Here is a 17,500-nt window from a genome sequence, read left to right as displayed (position 1 = left end):
GTGTATGTGCGTGTGCACGATCCAAATTGTTCTCCCGGCTCCCCCCTTTACTCACCCGACAACACGCTTTGGCTCCTCCCATCATCTGTTCACACCAACCCCAAATCCCCCTACCCCCGTCCCGCACCAGTGCGTGGCGTGCAATTGGGTTTACCATCGACCTCATCTGCTGCGGCGCCATCCTCTTTCCCATCGTCTGGTCAATCGACCACCTTCAGGTCAGACACGCTGCTGTTGGACGCGTGCAACATGGGCGTGTATTTGCGTGTGTATTTGCGTGTGAGTGCGTGAATGCGTGTGTATTTGCAAGTGCGACACGTGGCACATCTGTATTTACGTTTTCAAGTACGCACTGCGCAAGTGTGCAGCATGCACGCTTTACTGGTGTGCGGGACGCCATGTGCGTGTGCACCAAACATGCCATTGCTCCCACTTGCGTGAACTGATCCTGTCACTGTTTTCCCCACCCTCCCCACACCGCATGTCTTCCCACCTCCATCTTGTCCTTCATCATGATTTGTTCAGAGTGCTGCTGAGATTGACGGCAAAGCAGCCGTGAGCCTGCAGAAGCTTCGCCTCTTCCGCCGCTTCTATGTTCTCATGATTGGCTACATCTACCGTGCGTACCCGACCCACACATGCACACTTGTGAATTGCCTTGCGGTGGCATGATGGTCACCATCGCGTTGCATAACACACACACACACACACACTCACACACACACACACAAGCACACACACACACACTCACTCACTCACACACACACTCACTCACTCACACACACACACACACACACGCACACACACACACACAAGCACTCACTCACTCACTGTCACACACACACACACACACACTTACTCACCCCCCCCCCGCTGCAGTGACGCGCATCATCATCTACTTCATGGCGAGCACGGTGCCCTTCCGCTACCGCTGGGTCACCTCCCTCCTCACAGAGCTCCTTACCCTCGGCATGTACATGGTCACAGGGTGCGTCGTCTTTGTCGTGCACCTGCTTTTGCTTCTTGGGTCACACGTTTGTGTGCATGTATGCGCACAGGTTGTGTGTCTGGGTGTGTTTGTGTGCGTCTGTGCACATGTTGTGTGCGTGCGTGCGTCTGCCACTCTTGTCTGGGGGTTGAAGCTTCCTCCAGTCACTGAGCTTGTTCTGCCTGTGGCCTTCTTCTGCTCCACTGCTGACAGGTCAATGTTCTCGCCGCACGAAGGCAACGACTATGTTCGATTGGCGCGGGTGAGCCTTATGTCTTGGTTCATGTGTTTGTGAGTGAGTGAGGGACGAGCGAGGGATGAGTGAGTGTGCATGTGTTCGTGAGTGTGCATGTGTTCGTGAGTGTGCATGTGTTCGTGAGTGTGTACGTGTTCGTGAGTGTGCATGTGTTCGTGAGTGTGCATGTGTTCGTGAGTGTTTGTGTGTGCAGAGCTCGCTGATTTGTGATTGATATGCGACATGGGCGATCGCTGTCTGTGAGTGTTGCCCACGCTCCTGCTCAGCGTGCGCATGATATGTGCATCCTGTTCATGGCGTGCTCACTTAATGTTAATGCATACCTCCTAGGCGGACGAGGAAGATGAACAGGCGGAGTCGTATGAGCTGGAGAACGTTATGACACACGCAGCGCCGGGAACGGGCGTGCGCAAGGTCAACCGCCCACGCATCAGTGGAAGGTGAGCGTGCATTCGAAACTTGAACTCTCAGTTGTTCCACACACACACACACACACCAACACATGCATGTCAACACATGCCTGCAGCTCCTCCAATCCCTCCAATCTCCCAACTCATCAGCGCACTCCTGTGTACACACACACACACACACACACACGACGACAACAGGGATGCGGATTGAGGTTGAGTATCAGTGGCGACATGACAAAATGGAGTGGATGTGGTGGTGGATACTGCGTTTTGTGCGTTGTAGTGCGTTAAAAGAGAGCAGTTGTGTGCGAGTTGTATATCATGCCCAGCGAGTTGAGCTGTACAATGAAAATTAGCAACATCTTCCCAAGCTTATCCTCTTTGCCTCAAACCCCCGCACAGCAAAGCAAAAGCAAAGGACGACAACAGACGGCCACTCAGCACTGACGCACCACTCCGCAAACACAAACACAGGCAGCGTCCATCGCCACACACACACACACACACACACACACACACACACACACACACACACACACACACACACCCTCGCTCTCACTCTCACACACAAGCAAACAGCCAAGGTCAGGCACATCTGTTGTGTGCTCGGTGTGGGTGGGAGATCAGCCATGTGAACGCGAGCGGGAGCATAGGACTGCTGGTGGTGGTGTTGGTGTGTTGGTTTGTTGGTTGATTTGTTTGTTTTGTTTGGTGAAGTGTGTTTCTACACCAAACAGTCGACGCAACCACACACACACACACACAGACACACACACACAGACACACACACACACACACACACACACACACACACACACACACACACACAAACATAAACACCTGCTTTTGCATGCTTCTGCATGTCACAAGCAAGCCAATGGGAAGGCAGACACGCAGTGGCTCCCTTCTTGCTACCGTGACTCACCCAGCATCTCCCTTGCTTATGTTGCTTAGATGGCGAGCAAAATGCCAGCCTGTGTCATCGATGTTGGCACTGGCTACACAAAGATGGGCTTTGCCGGCAACTCGGAGCCCTCCTACATCTTCCCCTCTGGTGCGCGCGTGCATGGGTGAAGAGGTTGAGTTTGGGGGGGGGGAGAGTGCGTGTGTGTGTACGAGGCGGGAGGGATTTTATGTGTGTGCGCGCGTGCGTGCGTGCGTGCGTGCGTGCGTGTGTGTGTGTGTGTGAGGGTGCTTGGATTCACCGTGCGTGTGTTTGGATGTGCCGCGCGTGTGTTTGGATTCAGCGCGTGTGTCAGTGAGTGTGTGTGCTCGCTTGCTGGGAGAGTCAAGCTCCAACAGCGGCGTCGGCGCGCCACAGTGTCTTTTGATGACGTGCGTCTCGCGAAAGTCTCACACTGTACTTTTTTTTGTTCGTGCCTTTTTGCAGCCATTGGAGTGAAGGAGAACGTCGGGCGTGGCATGGCACAGGGCGTCGACGACCTCGGTATGTGCCGTGATGCATGCGCGTTTGTGTGTGCCGTGATGCATGCGCATTTTTTTGTGTATGTGCATGCCTTTGTTAGCAGCCGCCGCCCATCCATGCGCTTCTGCCCCTTGTTTGCCGACCCGCGTGCTCAATTGCAAATTGCAACCCCTTGCTTGAATGGGGCAGACTTCTACATTGGCGATGAGGCCATGAACACACCCGGGTATGCCACAAAGTACCCTGTCCGCCACGGCATTGTCGAGGACTGGGATCTCATGGTCAGTCGCCCCCCCCCCGGCCGGCTGGAGCTCGCGACTGCGTGCACTCTTATCTCTTCCTCTTGCATGCATGCGCTTGCTCGCGTGTATGTGCGTGTGCGTGCGTCGACCTGCAAGCGCCTGTGACAATCATGTCCACGGTCGACACGCTTGCACTCACATCGCTCGTTTCCCCTCCACACACACACATCTCTGCTCTGTGTGCTTGGTGGTTTTGTACAGGAGAAGTTCTACGAGCAGGCCATCTTCAAGTACCTGCGTGCGGAGCCTGAGGACCACTACTTCCTGCTCACGGAGCCGCCACTGAACCCGCCCGAGAACCGCGAGTACCTTGCCGAGATTATGTTCGAGTCGTTCAACGTCCCTGGCATGTACATTGCGGTGCAGGCCGTGCTTGCCCTTGCGGCGTCGTGGACGTCGAAGAAGGCCGAGCGCACCCTCACCGGCTGCGTCATCGACTCTGGTGACGGTGTCACCCACGTCATCCCAGTGGTGCGTTCACACGAAAGAGAGAGCGTGCGTGTTGTGCATGTGTGCATGTGTGCATGTAAGCATGTGCGCGTGCGTGTGTGTGCGCGCGCGAGCGTGCCTGCTCGTGTGCTTGCATTGTGTGTATCTGAAGGTGACATCTTGGTCGTGTGTGCGTACCCTCGCATGCATCTTGTTTGACACGACCTTGCGCACACCTCATCCAACGTTGACCTGTTCTCACGTCAAAACCCACTCCTTTCTCCGTCACCCCAACACACACACGCACACGCACACACACACACGCGCGCGCGCGCAGGCCGAGGGGTATGTGATTGGCAGCTGCATCAAGCACATCCCGATTGCTGGCCGCGACATCACATACTTCGTGCAGCAGCTGCTCCGCGAGCGCGAGGTTGGCATCCCGCCCGAGCAGTCGCTCGAGGTTGCCAAGCGCATCAAGGAGCGCTACACATATGTCTGCCCAGACATTGTCAAGGAGTTTGAGAAGTACGACAAGCAGCCCGACAAGTACTTTAAGCAGTACACGGGCCACAACAGGGTCACGAAGAAGCCCTTCTCCGTCGACGTTGGCTACGAGCGCTTCCTCGGGCCCGAGATTTTCTTCCACCCCGAGTTTGCCAACCCGGACTTCAAGACCTCCATCTCCGAGACCGTGGACACGGTCGTGCAGCAGTCGCCCATCGACGTCCGCCGCGGCCTCTACAAGGTGCGCTGCTTGGTTGTAGGAATAGTGCTGCTGGTGCTGCTGGTGGTGGTGGTGGTGGTGGTGGTGGTGGAGGTGGTGGTTGTGCTGCTGCTGCTGCTGCTGCTGCTGCTGCTGCTGCTGCTGCTGCTGATGATGATGATGATGATGATGATGATGGATGGTGATGATAAAACGGGGGTGACTCCCGTTGGAGGACGGATAGTGCGTGCGTGGCGTGTTTGTTGTTCATTGGATGAGAGGATATTGTTTCAGGTTTGCTTTGCTTTCTTTCCATTGTGTCACCATCCTCAAATCGATCCCGCACCTTCCCAATGTGCCCAACCTACCCAACCTACAACACTCTCATCTCCCCTCCCCTCTTCTCTTGCCCCAAACCAATGTGCAGAATGTTGTGCTGTCTGGCGGCTCGACGATGTTCAAGGACTTCCGCCGCCGTCTGGAGCGCGATGTGCAGAAGCGCGTCGACCTCCGCCTCAAGCGCAGCGAGGAGCTCTCCGGCGGCAAGCTCAAGGTCCCAATCCCGTCTTTGTTGTCTTTGCTGTCTTTGCTGTGGTGTTTCGGGTTCCTTTCGTTGGCGTTTTGTGCCGTGTCGCGTTTGTGCTTCGCAGTTTGTGTGTGTTCCAATGGCCACTGCGCTGCTTTGCTCACGCAATCTCTCCACCATCCTTTGACCCTCCTTTTCCTATTTACAAACGACTGTTGTGCTCGACGGACACCAACAGCCCCAGCCGATCGAGGTGAAGGTTGTCTCGCACGCCATGCAGCGCTACGCCGTCTGGTTTGGCGGCTCCATGCTCGCTGCCACCGTAAGTCATACGGCTTCACTGTAGTGTGTGCGTGTGCTATGTGTTGTGTGCGTGTGCTATGTGTTGTGTGTATGTGTTGTGGCGTTGTGGCGATGATTGGGGGGTCATGGTGAGCGTGTAGCGTCGCCAGTGCCGGTCATCCGTTGTTTGTGTCCTTGCAGTTGCGCGCAAGCCTGCATCTCACTCACTCCACCCTTACACACGCACACACTCCAGCCCGAGTTCTACAAGGTGTGCCACACCAAGGCCGACTACGAGGAGTATGGCCCCTCCATCTGCCGACACAACCCAGTCTTTGGCACCATGTCGTAAGCGCCCTCAACGTCACACTTTTGCCCACTCAGTGCTTGTTGTGCATTTTCTCTCCTTTCCCTCTCATCTCTTCATTTTGCCCCCTCCCCCACGCCAGCCTCTTGCTTGCACCTTGTTTTGCTTGCTCTGTCCCTCCCCTTCCTTCTTCCCGGCCCTGGTTGTGTCACTGTGCCCTTGTTGGATCTCTTGCTTCTGTTCTTGTGCCAACCACCTGTTAGTGCGTGGCTGCACACCATTCCCGTGCTGTGTGTCTTGTGTGTTTTGGTTTTATTGTTGTGTTCGTCGCGTAATCTTGTGCAGGATGATGTGATTGTGATTGTGAATGTGAATGCGGTGGCGTGGTGGTTGTTGTCACGCGTGCTCCGTGTTGTTGTGTCTGTGCTCTGCTTGTCGTGACCGATGATTGGTTCAAATCGAATGAAAACCCCTCCTCAGAACTCACCACACATGTTGGCAGAAACCAGTTGTGGGCGATCTGCAACGGTGAATTCAGTGGTGGTGGTGGTGGAGGGGGTGTTTATATCTGGGGGTGGTGGTGGCCATGGTCCCCCTTTTTTGTTGTTGTTGTTGTTGCGCGCCTGGCACGCAACCCACACCACACCGCATAACACAACAAGCAAGGCGAGAAGAAGACGGGAAATGAAAGATTGAAGGAGAAGGAAGCACACACACACACACACACACACACACACACACACACACACACACACACACACACACTCTCTCTCTCTCTCTCTCTCTCTCTCTCTCTCTCTCTCTCTCTCCCCAAACCCACTCACACAAACAAGCACTGAATAACAACGAATCAGCCAAGCAGCCAGCTCAGCAAACATACGGGCAGCGAGCAAGCAATGAGAACGAAATCAAGAAGGAAGGAGGAGAAGGACAAGCGAGTGGAGCAAACAACGAAAGAGCCTACCAAACAAAGTGCCAAAGTGTCAAAGTGCCAATGTGCCATAACCTGAAATCACAATACGCACGGGGGAAAAGAGCAGTCCGTCCCCCGCCTTACGCTATTGTTTGGAGGGCTTTGGTGGCGCGTCTGTCGCTGTGACGACAGGCTGATACACCTTGAGCAGCCGTTTCAACAGCTCATATGCGGTGTATGCGACCCCGGCTTGCGGAATCTCGCGAATGTAGTTGATGGTGAGCCCGCGAAATAAGCTGCGCATGCCGTTCTCCGCATATATCGCCTTGAGTGCTTGCGCGATGCTGCGATACCGCGGTGCCTGGTCCGGGCGGTGGGCGTCAAGCTGCATGCGGCGGCGAACAACGTCGAGCGGATACGAGACCGTCTGTGCGACGGCGCCCGCAACACCACCGACGGCGATGTTGGCGAGCGGGTTGAGGTGCCGCGGGTCGTCGCGGCGCTGCCGTAACGCGGGGATGCTGAGGATGGCTGCCTTGAAGTTCTCGTAGCAGAAGAAGCTCACGCCCGCATATGGGATCATGCCGGCCAGGGTGGGCTTGAGGCCGCGGAAGAAGGCGGCGCTGCCCTCTGTGTGCAGGATGTCGCGCACGGCCTGCCGCACGGTGAGGTCGTCGCCCACCTTGAAGGCCATGCGCGATCGCAGCACGTCCAGCGGGTATGTGGTGCACACGGCGCAGATGCCGGCGGTGGAGCCCGCGAAGAGGGACACGATCCGCTTCTGCCCAAGCTCCGCAATGTAGAACTCGCGCGACTTCTCATACACCAAAAACTGCACGGCTGCGTAAGGGAACACCCGCATCATCTGCGCCTTGTTGCCGCGGAAGTAGCCGCGGACGCCCTCGTTGCGGTAGATGGCCCGCAGCCCCGACAGCACGCCGAAGCGGTGGTATTTGGGGTGGTGGCCCTGCAGCAAGATCTTGAGCCTGTCCAGCGGCATGACCACCGTCTTTGCCACGCACCCCGTCAAACCGCCCGCCACAAAGTTGCGCACCGGGCTTGCACGCACCTGATCCGACGGTGCTTCCGCACCCCTCATCCTTGCGTTGGGAGTTGGGTGTGTGTGTGTGTGTTGGTTGGTTGGTTGGGGGGGGAGTGTGTTAGCGTGCTTGTGAATGCGTTGGTGCGTTAATATGAATGCGTGCACGTGTGTGTGTGTGTGTGTGTGTGTGTGTGTGTGTGTGTGTGTGTGTGTGTGTGTGTGTGTGTGTGTGTGTGTGTGTGTGTGTGTGTGTGTGTGTGTGTGTGGGTGCAGTGCTATCTCCGCTCAGTTCTTCTTGTGATCGACTTCCTCTGCATGCTCTGCTCTCTGCGCTCTGCACTCTGCTGCGCCACGGAATGCGCGTTTGATGCGTGTGCGTGGTGCGTGGATGACTGCAATCGCGGTTGGTGCTGCTTGCTTGTGCTCGCTCTTTGTTGCTTCACATCAAGCAAAAGTGCTGGGCTGTTGCCAATTGCGATCCGATGCGCGCAATTTGCAAAGGATGACTCATTTCGACGACAACAACAGAAGAAGAAGAAAGAACAGAGTGAGTGAGGTGGTGCGAGACGACAGGAGGCAACCAACCACCGCCAGCCAACGACAGCCAGCCAACAAACCAAAGGGCTCAACCCACATCAGTCAGGACGTGCCGCGGGGGTGAACCTCGAGGATGAAGAAGGCCGCCGTTCCAGCGTACGTGTTGTTTGACACATGTGTGTGTGTGTGCGTATGTGTGTGCTTGTTTACGAGGCATGTCTCGTGGCGTTGCTTTCCTTTGTTTGCTCTCTTCGGTGTCGTTTGCGTTGGTTGTCTGTGGTGTGCGTCTCATCACTTGCAGCTGCGTGTGCGCGGTGAATTCCCCATAGCTTGCGTTCTCCCTTCTCCCTTGTGTGTCTTTCATCCATGTGTTTGCTCGCATCCCCCAAAATGTGTACACATCCACCTCTCCCTAACCTCTATTTGCGTGTCCACACGCTGACCATTCGCGCAGGATGCGCCTGGATGAGGCGTTCAAGACCCCGCTGAAGATTGGCCACCACGTCGACCTCTCAGCACCAATCAAGAAGGTGCTGTAACACGCTGCCGGTTTGCAGTGCGGCGACATGGACAGTGCATGTGGCGACATGGACAGTGCATGTGGCGACATGGACAGTGCATGTGGCGACATGGACCCATGATCAAACACACACACACATACACATACACACACACACATACACACACACATGCACGCACGCACACACACACACACACACACACACAGACAGACAGACACACACATATGGGCTTGCTTGCTTACTTCATCTTGTGTGTGTGCATGGAACGTGTGAACTGGGCCCCTTTGCGCGCTCATCCTCGCTAATATGAGTTCTGCCACAATCATGCACTCCTCACAACGTTGGCAGGTGATCGAGACGGTGTACGAGGAACCAGCAGACAGATACACACAAGAGCTGCGTGACCTGAATCTTCTTCGCGCGGTGCGTACGCTCGTTCGAATGGTGTCTAGCAACATGTGGTGACATGTCGTGTGAAAGGAGGAGCGTTGGTGTTGCTTCGGGCGTGACATACACACACGCACACACACACGCACGCACGCACGCAAAAGGCCGTGCACCTTGCACACACACGCACGCACAAACAAACAAACAAACAAACAAACAAACAAACAAACAAACAAACAAACAAACAAACAAACAAACAAACAAACAAACAAACAGGCACACGCATGTGCTCCCTTTCCATCACACACTCACATGTACACATACCAAATGTATGTGCGCGTGCAGAATGTGCTGCGGCCGTCGTACGATGCGACGTCTGTGGAGCATCTCAACAACTACTTCTCACAGCTGCAGCCGCTCAAGGCACGGTTTTACCACGACCCGTCTTCAGAAGTGCGCATCATCTACACCTGGACAGACACGTTCTCGGACACGACGCAATCCTCGCACGAGATTGCGTTTGAGACGGCGTGTGTTGCATACAACATTGGTGCTGCGCTCGCCCACAGCGCGGCGATGTTACTGGATGGAGCAGCCGCTTCTGCTGTCGACGGCTCACTCAAGGAGGCGAGCACACGCTTCAACCAGGCTGCGGGGGCGTTTATGATCGTCAAAAGTATGGGCGCACAGGCCGAAGGCGATGTGGCGCCGGATTCCGCTGCTGTCCTCATCCACATCATGCGTGCACACGCCCACGAGTGCTACCTGATCAAGGCCATCCACACCAACAAGTCCAAGGGCACCATCGCGCGTGTTGCTGCGCAGGTGGCCGAGCTGTACGACGAGGCGCTCAAGGCGCTCGCGTCCGTTCATGTGGACCAGAAGTCCGCACACCCTTGGCGGCACTGGGCGCTCATGCTCCGGCTCAAAGCTATGCTGCACCGCGCAGGCGCGCAGTTCCACATGAGCGGTGCCTGCAGGCAAACGGAAAAGGCTGGCGAGGAGGTGGCACGCCTGCGCGCGGCCAAGGACCTGTGTGAGGAGCTTCAATCCGTTGCAAGCAAGGCCAAGAGCGTTGTCAAGGTGGACGCCACGGCATGCACCACGCTCCTCAACCAAATCAACGAACGTCTTCCAAAGGCAGAGCGCGAGAACCAGGTGGGGCTGGTTGGTGTGTGTGCTTGTGTTGTGTTGGATCACGCGCCAGAGCTCTCCTGTTAACACGCGTATTGTGCTTATATGTATGCACATGTGTGCGTGCACACACACACACACAAACTCACACACACACACACACACAAACTCTCACACACACATACACATACACATACACACACTCCCTCACACACACGCACGCACGTGTATCCAGTCCATCTACATGGAAGTTGTGCCGGTGGAGGGCAAGCTGCAGGACATCACGCCAGCAGAGCTCGTCACCACCTCCCCATATGAGGTGCCGTCGCCGTACCGCGACGTGCTTGGTCGCCTGCTGCCGCTGCGCACGCATCTGGTGGCGTCGGAGTTTTCGGAAGCAAAGGCCGCGCTCATGCGTGACGTCATGGCCAAGGTCGACTTGCGTAATGACGAGCTGAAGAAGGCGATGGATGCCATGGACTTGAACGCCGGCGCGTTCCTGGAACGCACAGTCACCATTCCGCCAGACATTTACACAAAGGGGTCGATGCTGCGCGACCCACAGCGAACAACGCCAGCGTCCGCCCGTGAGCGGTTGCACAAGCTGGGCGAGCAGCTGCAACAGCTGCAAGACCGCACACGCAGCCTCTCACGCGAGGTCAAGACGCTCGCCACCCAGCACCCCCGCCACTCATCCGCAGCCAAAGCGCTGACGAAGGAGATCAAGGACAAGGAGGCGCGTGTGCGCCAGGCACAGGACGCACGCCACAAGATGCTGACCACGCTTGCCGAGGTGGAGAGTGACCTGCGTCTGCTCTCTGGTCCGCATGACGCCCTTCGTCGCAACTTGCCCTCCGCATCCCTGCTTGACCGCGCGCTGCACGAGGACACACACAAGCAGCGCTTGGATGAGCTGTTGGGGAAGGTGAAGCACATGAGGGAGTTGCGAATTGCACGTGTGAACCAGTTTAAGGACGCCGTCAAGGCCGCCGACATCACGTCGCAACTCGGTAACTTGGCGGAGTGCAGCACGGGGAGAGACAGGGGCCCTTTGGAAAAGAGGGAGAAAGAAGGGGGGAGATGAAGGGCTTTCGTGTGCTGTGATGGGCTCTGTCATGTACATGATGTGTGTGGATTACACTTCCATCACTGGCTTGTTGTTTGTTTGTTTTTTTCTTCACACTCACGTTCACGTACACACACACCTACACATGCCTACACACACCTCCACACACACACACACACACGCACACACCACATGCAGTTGTTGCCGAGGACCCAAAGGCGGTGATTGACGCCGAGATGGAGAAGCTTCAGCAGCTGAGTCAGGAAGTGGAAGGCAACCTCACCTCACAGTCAAAGCTGCTGCCTGTGCTGGTGGAGACATATGCAAAGCTGTCCGAGACACGGCGCACCGCGGAAGAGGTGTTGCAGAAGCAGAGGGCATACGTGGACGGGTTGTTGGCCGCCTACGACACGTTCACGCAGATATGCACGTCGCTTGCCCGCGCTGAGGAGTTTGCTGACGGCATGAAGAAACAGGTGGAGGAGGCCACCACAGCCAAGGAGGCGTTTGAGAAGAAGTGCACTGCTGCTGCTGCTGCTGCTGCTTCCAAAGAGGGTCACAGCAACAGAACGGCCACCACCAAGGACAGCGCCAGCAGCAAGAGCAAGGGTGGTACAGGTGCAACTGCGTCCCTGCTGTCACCGGCAACAGCGGGGGTAAGCGGTGTAGCTGTTGGTCCGTCTGGGCCGCCGCTCTCACCACCGTACACACGTGCGGGCAGCGGGTACGACAACATGCAGCCACTCAGCGCCTCTGCCAGCAGCAACAGCAGTCACGGTCATCATCATTATCAGCATCATCATCATCATGGCCACCACCATCACCATCATCACCACGAGCAGGAAGCGGAGGCGAAGATGAAGAAGAACCAGAACCAGCCGGCAATGCGGCTGAGTGCACACGATCCCTTTGAGCTGGAGATGGATGACGCCGATCACAGCACCACTGGCACAAGTGGTGGTGGTGGTGGTGGTGGTGCAAACACAGCACCAACAGCACCAACAGCACCAACAGCACCAACACCAGCTGCCACAGCTGCGACAAGAACACAGTCGTCATCGTCAGCTGCTGGCGGAGGAAAGACGGGTGCACTGATGCTCCCTGAGCGGCGTGCCATCACACCCCCACACGCACAGAACACCACGCGCGCCCCCACAGCGACAACAGCGACACCAGCGACAACAGCGACACCCGCGGATGTGGTGCGGGCGGTGGAGGCAGCACACGCAGACCTGACGAAGCATATCGAACGATTGCGACAGACGGACGCGAGCAACAGCACCGGCTTCGAGAAGGAGTTTGCGCTGTTGCGTTTGGAGGACATCAAAGTGCACCAGCACACGCCATGCACCGTCGCAGCTCGCAACATGGACAAGAACAGGTGTGGGTATATATGTGTGTGTGCGTGTGGGTAAGCTTTGCGTCTTGTTCTTTGGTGTCCACGTACTTGCCATGTTTTGTTGATGTTTTTCTTTGACTGTGTGTGTGTACGTGTGTGCGTGTTGGGTGCACACTACACATTGTGTGTACAGCGCGCCCTTGGTGGACTCACTTGCATTCTTCGTGAAACCTTTCGGATCCATCTGCATGGCTCACTCGCCTGAAACTTTTTGTCCACTCGCCCTTCCCTGTTTGTTTATCCACCTAATCACCACTGCCTTTTCCTTCTTACCTTGCCAATTGCACCGCAGGTACAAGGACATCCTGCCGTACGACAGCACGCGCGTGCGGATGCTGAAGCCGATTGCGTCATCGCAACACGACGATTACATCAATGCATCGCACGTGCCCTCGCTCCTGCCCGGGTGCCCCGCCTTCATCTGCTCCCAGGCGCCCACACGGACAACAGCGGGCGACTTTTGGAAGATGGTTGTGCAGCAGCGTGCACGTGTCGTGGTTATGGTCACCAACCTCTCCGAGAACGGCCGCATCAAGTGTGACGAGTACTGGCCGCGGGATGTCGGTGCCACCATCAACATTGGCGAGTCGCCCCTCGGCCACGCTGCAGACGTCACCTGCGTGCACATGCGCCAGCGCGGCGGGTGGGTTGAGCGCGATTTCGTCATTGAGAGCTTCCTCCCCGACCACAGCAAGGTGCAACGACGCGTGACGCAGTTCCACTACACGGCGTGGCCCGACCGTGGCGTGCCATCAGCACCCACCGTCTTCCTCCACTTCCTGTTTGCCGTCAACAGCCACTACCAGCACGTGCTCGGCGAATCACAAACAGCGGGTGAGCCCCAGTGCCCGGTTGTCGTCCACTGCAGCGCCGGCGTTGGTCGGACGGGCGTGTTTTGCGCAGCAATGGCCGTGCTGACACACCTCCCGCACCTCGCGGCAACAGCTGCAAGCGCTGGTGCCGCCACCACATCCACGTCCCCCTCCACTGCCGCTGTTGAAACTGGCAGCAGCAGTGACACCGGCAGCACTTGTGGTGGTGGTGGTGGTGGTGGTGGTGTGGATGGCGGCACGCCACGCGTTGACATCATGGGCCTTGTGTCGCGCATGCGCCACTACCGTCGCTTCATGGTGCAGTCCCTGGCGCAGTTTGAGTTCTGCTATGCAGCGGCACTGCACCTCACGCAGCAGTTTGTGCGGCGGTTTGGCGATGATCGCCAGCGGCTGTCTGCGGCACACACGCACGCGCTGTCAGCACGCACGCCGCAGCAGGCATCATTCTCGTCATCGTCGTCGTCGTCGTTGACGCCAACGCCTGTGCCAATGCCCATGGCAGCCAGCGCAGCCCAGCAGCCACAGTATCAAGACTATCCCCAACACCACCAGCACCAGCACCAGCACCAGCAGCGAGAGCAGCAGGGTGTCGGTGCTGTTGGCGTTGCGAGCGGCGATGCATTTGAACCAGCAGCGATGGCAGGGTACCTCCCGTCGTCCTCACAGCCAACACCAGCAGCGCCGATGGCGGCACAGCAGCCACCACCCTCATCCTCATCATCATCATCATCCACTTCATTCGCATATGTCGCAGACACGACAACACCTGGTACCGCCGTGTACGGGGCCACCACGATGCATCACGGTGTTGGTGGTGGCGGTGTCGGTGTCAGCATGGCGGATTCCCTCCGCGAAACCATCAACTCGCGTCGCCACAGTCGCAGCGGTCGCACGTCCACCAGTGACATGCCTGCAGGCACGCTTTCCCTCGATGGCCTTGATCTCACAGCCTTTGGCGCGGATGACGGCGTTGCCGCTGCGATGGGTGCCAGCGGTGTTGTGGCAGGTGGCACGGGCACGGGTAGGGTGTTTGGTGGTGGCCGTGGTGGCCGTGGTGGCCGTGGCGCGGGTGTTGATGCTGTCACCGCTGAGCAAACGCGAGAGGCGGAGCGGCTGTCCAGTGTTGGCGATCTTGACAACGATGCGCCTCAGCCCATGGAATCCCTCCCTGACATGTCCGTGTTTTCTGGCGTTGCGGATGTGTTGCGTGTGGACGTGACCTCGCCAGCATGGCAGCAGTCGTTTGCACCGCACCAGATGAGCCAGCAGCCAGCACTCCAGTCGCACCAGCAAGAGCCGCAGCAACACGGTGGAGGGGGCGTTGTTGCGACACCCATGAACCACTATCCTGCATCACAACAGCAACAACAACAACAACAACAACAACAACAACAACAACAACAACAACAACAACAACAACAACAGCAGCAGCAGCAGCAGCAGCAACAGGAGGCGGGTGGAGAAGCGGTGACACCGCCAACGACGACAACGACAGCGACAGCGTCAAGCATGATGCTGGAAGGGCTGTCACAGTTTGCGGAATCACAGCTCTCATCCTCACAACAACAACAACAACAACAACAACAGCAACAACAACAACAACAACAACAACAACAACAACAACAACAACAACAACAACAACAACAACAACAACAACAACAACAACAACAACAACAACAACAACAACAACAACAACAGCCATGGCGGCAGCAGCAGCAGCAGCAAGATGGTGTTGGTGACACACCCAGCTCTTACAGCAACTACTACACCTACCAACAGCAGCAGGCTTACCACCAGCCGCAACAACAGCCGCAACAACAGCCACCGCCCCAGGGCCAACCTGTGGGAAACATCGACTACCTGAGCGATTCTGCTCCACCACAACAGCCACAACAGCCACAACAGCCACAACAGCCGTCATCACAACCGTCATCGCAGTACATGCAAGCCCCTGTACCGCAACGGCAGCAGCACGACCAGACATGGTACCATGACACGCAAGCGCAGCAGCAGCAACAGCATCCACAACAACAGCTCTATCAACCACAACCACAACAACAGCCCCAGCAGCAGCAGCAGCAGCAGCAACAACAGCAGCAGCAACAACAGCAGCAGCAGCAACAGCAACAACAACAACAGGACTATGTAGCTGCGGGGGAGCACCCTGCTTTGCATGGGGAGTATCAACAGGACGTGCCTGTTCCCACAAGTGTTGTGGCGTCCATGTCAACAAGCCAGTACGCGTACAACACATACGCAGCCCATGCACAACCACAGCCACAACCACAACCCCACCAACAACTACAACCATCACAACTGCAACCACAAGAGTTGTATCAGCCTCACGTTCAGCCACAGCAACACCCACAGCAGCATTCCTCTTACGACCAGCAGCAACCACAGCACTACCAGCCACCATCTTCGTCGTACACGTACGACGCGTACGCTGACACGGCCAACACGGGTACGTTCCCCACATCCATTGCACCATCAGCTTCAACAGCAACGACTATGGCAGCGCCGACAACAGGCGTTAAACCGGCTGCATCCATGCAATCGCCATCACCATCGACATCAGCACTTGCACCGTCGTCGGCCTCGGGGTCCGTGGGCGGCGCAGAGCTGGATCTTGATGCCCTGTTCGCCAGACGGGAGGAGCCAAGCCTTGACGCGATTTTCACAACGCCGCCAGCAACCGCTTCAAACAAATACACGGACACGGCCGCCACTGCACAGCCAACACAGCACCAGCACCAGCACCAGCACCAGCACCAGCACCAGCAGCCAACACACCAGCAACAGCAGTGGCACGATGGGTCCTGGAATGGCGCGTCCAGTTATCAGTCATCAACGGTATCCCCTCACCCACAACAGCAACAACAGCAGCCGTCCTCGTATTACGCGAGCGGCAGCGACAATGCCTGGCAGTCCGCAGACCAACAGCAGCAACAACAGCATCAGCAACCACAACAACAACCACAGCAGCAACAGCAACAAACGTATCCGTACGCATCATACGTCCAACAACCACAACAGCATCATCTGCCACAACAGCACCATCTGCCACAGCAGCAGCAGCAGCAGCAGCAGCAGCAGCAGCAGCAGCAGCAGCATGCATATCCACAGTACACATATCCACAAGCGCAAGCAGATGGCGGCTACACAATGGTGGGTGGACGATGCTGCTTGATTGCACTTGCTTGCGCGATGTGATGTGGCGTTGGGATGTGTTCGCTCCGCTCACACATACACACACACACACCTGCACACACACACTTGCACATATATGATGTATGATTCTGTTCTTCTGCAGCCGTATCAAGGTTACACCGCACCCCAACAGCCGCAGCAACAGCAGCAGTCTTATTCTTACCCTTATCAACAGCAACAGGTGTGTGTGTGTGTGTGTGTGTGTGTGTGTGTGTGTGCGTGTGTGTGTCTGTTCATGTGTGTGTGTGTGTGTGTTCATGTGTTCATGTGTGTGTGTGCCAGTGACTTTGATGATTGGTGTGATTGCACTGTTTCGGATCATCAATCATCACCGCCGTTCACCGCCATCCACCACCATCCTTCCATCAACCACCAGTACCCGCAGGTGTCGGCCGGGAGTTTGCTGGACAGCGATTTGCCGTCAACGACAGACGGCGCGACGCTGCAGCCGACCAAGACGCCCCTCGCTCGACGCACCCTAATGGACTGAACCCACGCACGCACACACTATGTGTGTGTATGTGTGTGTATGTGAATGTATGTGTGTGTATGTGTGTGTATGTGAATGTATGTGAATGTGTGTGAATGTATGTGAATGTATGTGTGTGTATGTGTGTGTATGTGTGTGTGTGTGTGCACGTCCGAAGCGAGTTCTTGCTTCGCTTGTGTTGCTCTCATGTGACCTGACTCCGCCCTGTTTGGTTATTTCAGTTTTGGCCATTAAACGAAACTGGGCCAGCCCTCCTCTACCTCACTGATGATGGCGATGGTGATCACACACACACACACACACACACACACACACACACACACACACACACACACG

At 56.5% G+C, this 17,500-nt stretch overlaps 4 protein-coding genes across 4 annotated transcripts in view; 3 read left to right on the top strand and 1 right to left on the bottom strand.

The window, feature by feature from the left end:
- The window catches only part of PTSG_12506 (uncharacterized protein), a gene marked incomplete at both ends in the record, with an annotated part of 4,854 nt that extends 2,989 nt beyond the window's left edge, over positions 1-1,865 (top strand). The window contains 6 exons of the mRNA XM_004992249.1: positions 131-218; positions 526-619; positions 880-988; positions 1,202-1,250; positions 1,575-1,684; positions 1,853-1,865. Of these exons, the coding sequence (XP_004992306.1) occupies positions 131-218; positions 526-619; positions 880-988; positions 1,202-1,250; positions 1,575-1,684; positions 1,853-1,865 (463 nt within the window). The remainder of the gene's footprint in view (positions 1-130; positions 219-525; positions 620-879; positions 989-1,201; positions 1,251-1,574; positions 1,685-1,852) is intronic.
- Positions 1,866-1,982: 117 nt separating this feature from the next.
- Positions 1,983-6,114, top strand: PTSG_12505 (uncharacterized protein). Its single transcript, XM_004992248.1, has 9 exons — positions 1,983-2,238; positions 2,609-2,708; positions 3,045-3,101; positions 3,270-3,361; positions 3,584-3,853; positions 4,149-4,559; positions 4,945-5,070; positions 5,282-5,365; positions 5,582-6,114. Exons 2-9 carry the CDS (start codon positions 2,609-2,611, stop codon positions 5,675-5,677), a joined length of 1,236 nt encoding a protein of 411 aa, XP_004992305.1. The 5' UTR covers positions 1,983-2,238; the 3' UTR covers positions 5,678-6,114.
- A 301-nt stretch (positions 6,115-6,415) lies between these two features.
- On the bottom strand, positions 6,416-7,781 carry PTSG_06905 (solute carrier family 25). The gene has a single exon (XM_004992247.1). The coding sequence runs from the start codon at positions 7,642-7,644 to the stop codon at positions 6,691-6,693; it is 954 nt and encodes a 317-aa protein (XP_004992304.1). The 5' UTR covers positions 7,645-7,781; the 3' UTR covers positions 6,416-6,690.
- Positions 7,782-8,103: 322 nt separating this feature from the next.
- PTSG_06904 (PTPRS protein) lies at positions 8,104-17,236 on the top strand. The gene is made up of 9 exons (XM_004992246.1): positions 8,104-8,280; positions 8,579-8,654; positions 8,994-9,068; positions 9,378-10,190; positions 10,402-11,176; positions 11,431-12,613; positions 12,924-16,632; positions 16,778-16,855; positions 17,051-17,236. Exons 1-9 carry the CDS (start codon positions 8,258-8,260, stop codon positions 17,162-17,164), a joined length of 6,846 nt encoding a protein of 2,281 aa, XP_004992303.1. The 5' UTR covers positions 8,104-8,257; the 3' UTR covers positions 17,165-17,236.
- The last annotated feature ends 264 nt before the right edge of the window (positions 17,237-17,500 follow it).

This window comes from Salpingoeca rosetta (assembly GCF_000188695.1).
Source record: "Salpingoeca rosetta unplaced genomic scaffold supercont1.17, whole genome shotgun sequence".
Lineage (NCBI taxonomy): Eukaryota > Choanoflagellata > Craspedida > Salpingoecidae > Salpingoeca > Salpingoeca rosetta.
Note: the sequence above shows the minus strand (reverse complement) of the source record. Positions and strands in the feature narration are given on the sequence as shown.

Bases quoted from the DNA above. Each gene is read 5' to 3' on its own strand.
- PTSG_12505 (XM_004992248.1), top strand. From the start codon at position 2,609: ATGGCGAGCAAAATGCCAGCCTGTGTCATCGATGTTGGCACTGGCTAC. The intron at 3,854-4,148 runs GTGCGTTCACAC...GCGCGCGCGCAG, and splicing joins TCACCCACGTCATCCCAGTG to GCCGAGGGGTATGTGATTGG. The intron at 4,560-4,944 runs GTGCGCTGCTTG...ACCAATGTGCAG, and splicing joins TCCGCCGCGGCCTCTACAAG to AATGTTGTGCTGTCTGGCGG.
- PTSG_06905 (XM_004992247.1), bottom strand. From the start codon at position 7,644: ATGAGGGGTGCGGAAGCACCGTCGGATCAGGTGCGTGCAAGCCCGGTG.
- PTSG_06904 (XM_004992246.1), top strand. From the start codon at position 8,258: ATGAAGAAGGCCGCCGTTCCAGC. The intron at 8,655-8,993 runs GTGCTGTAACAC...CAACGTTGGCAG, and splicing joins TCTCAGCACCAATCAAGAAG to GTGATCGAGACGGTGTACGA. The intron at 11,177-11,430 runs GTAACTTGGCGG...CACCACATGCAG, and splicing joins CGACATCACGTCGCAACTCG to TTGTTGCCGAGGACCCAAAG.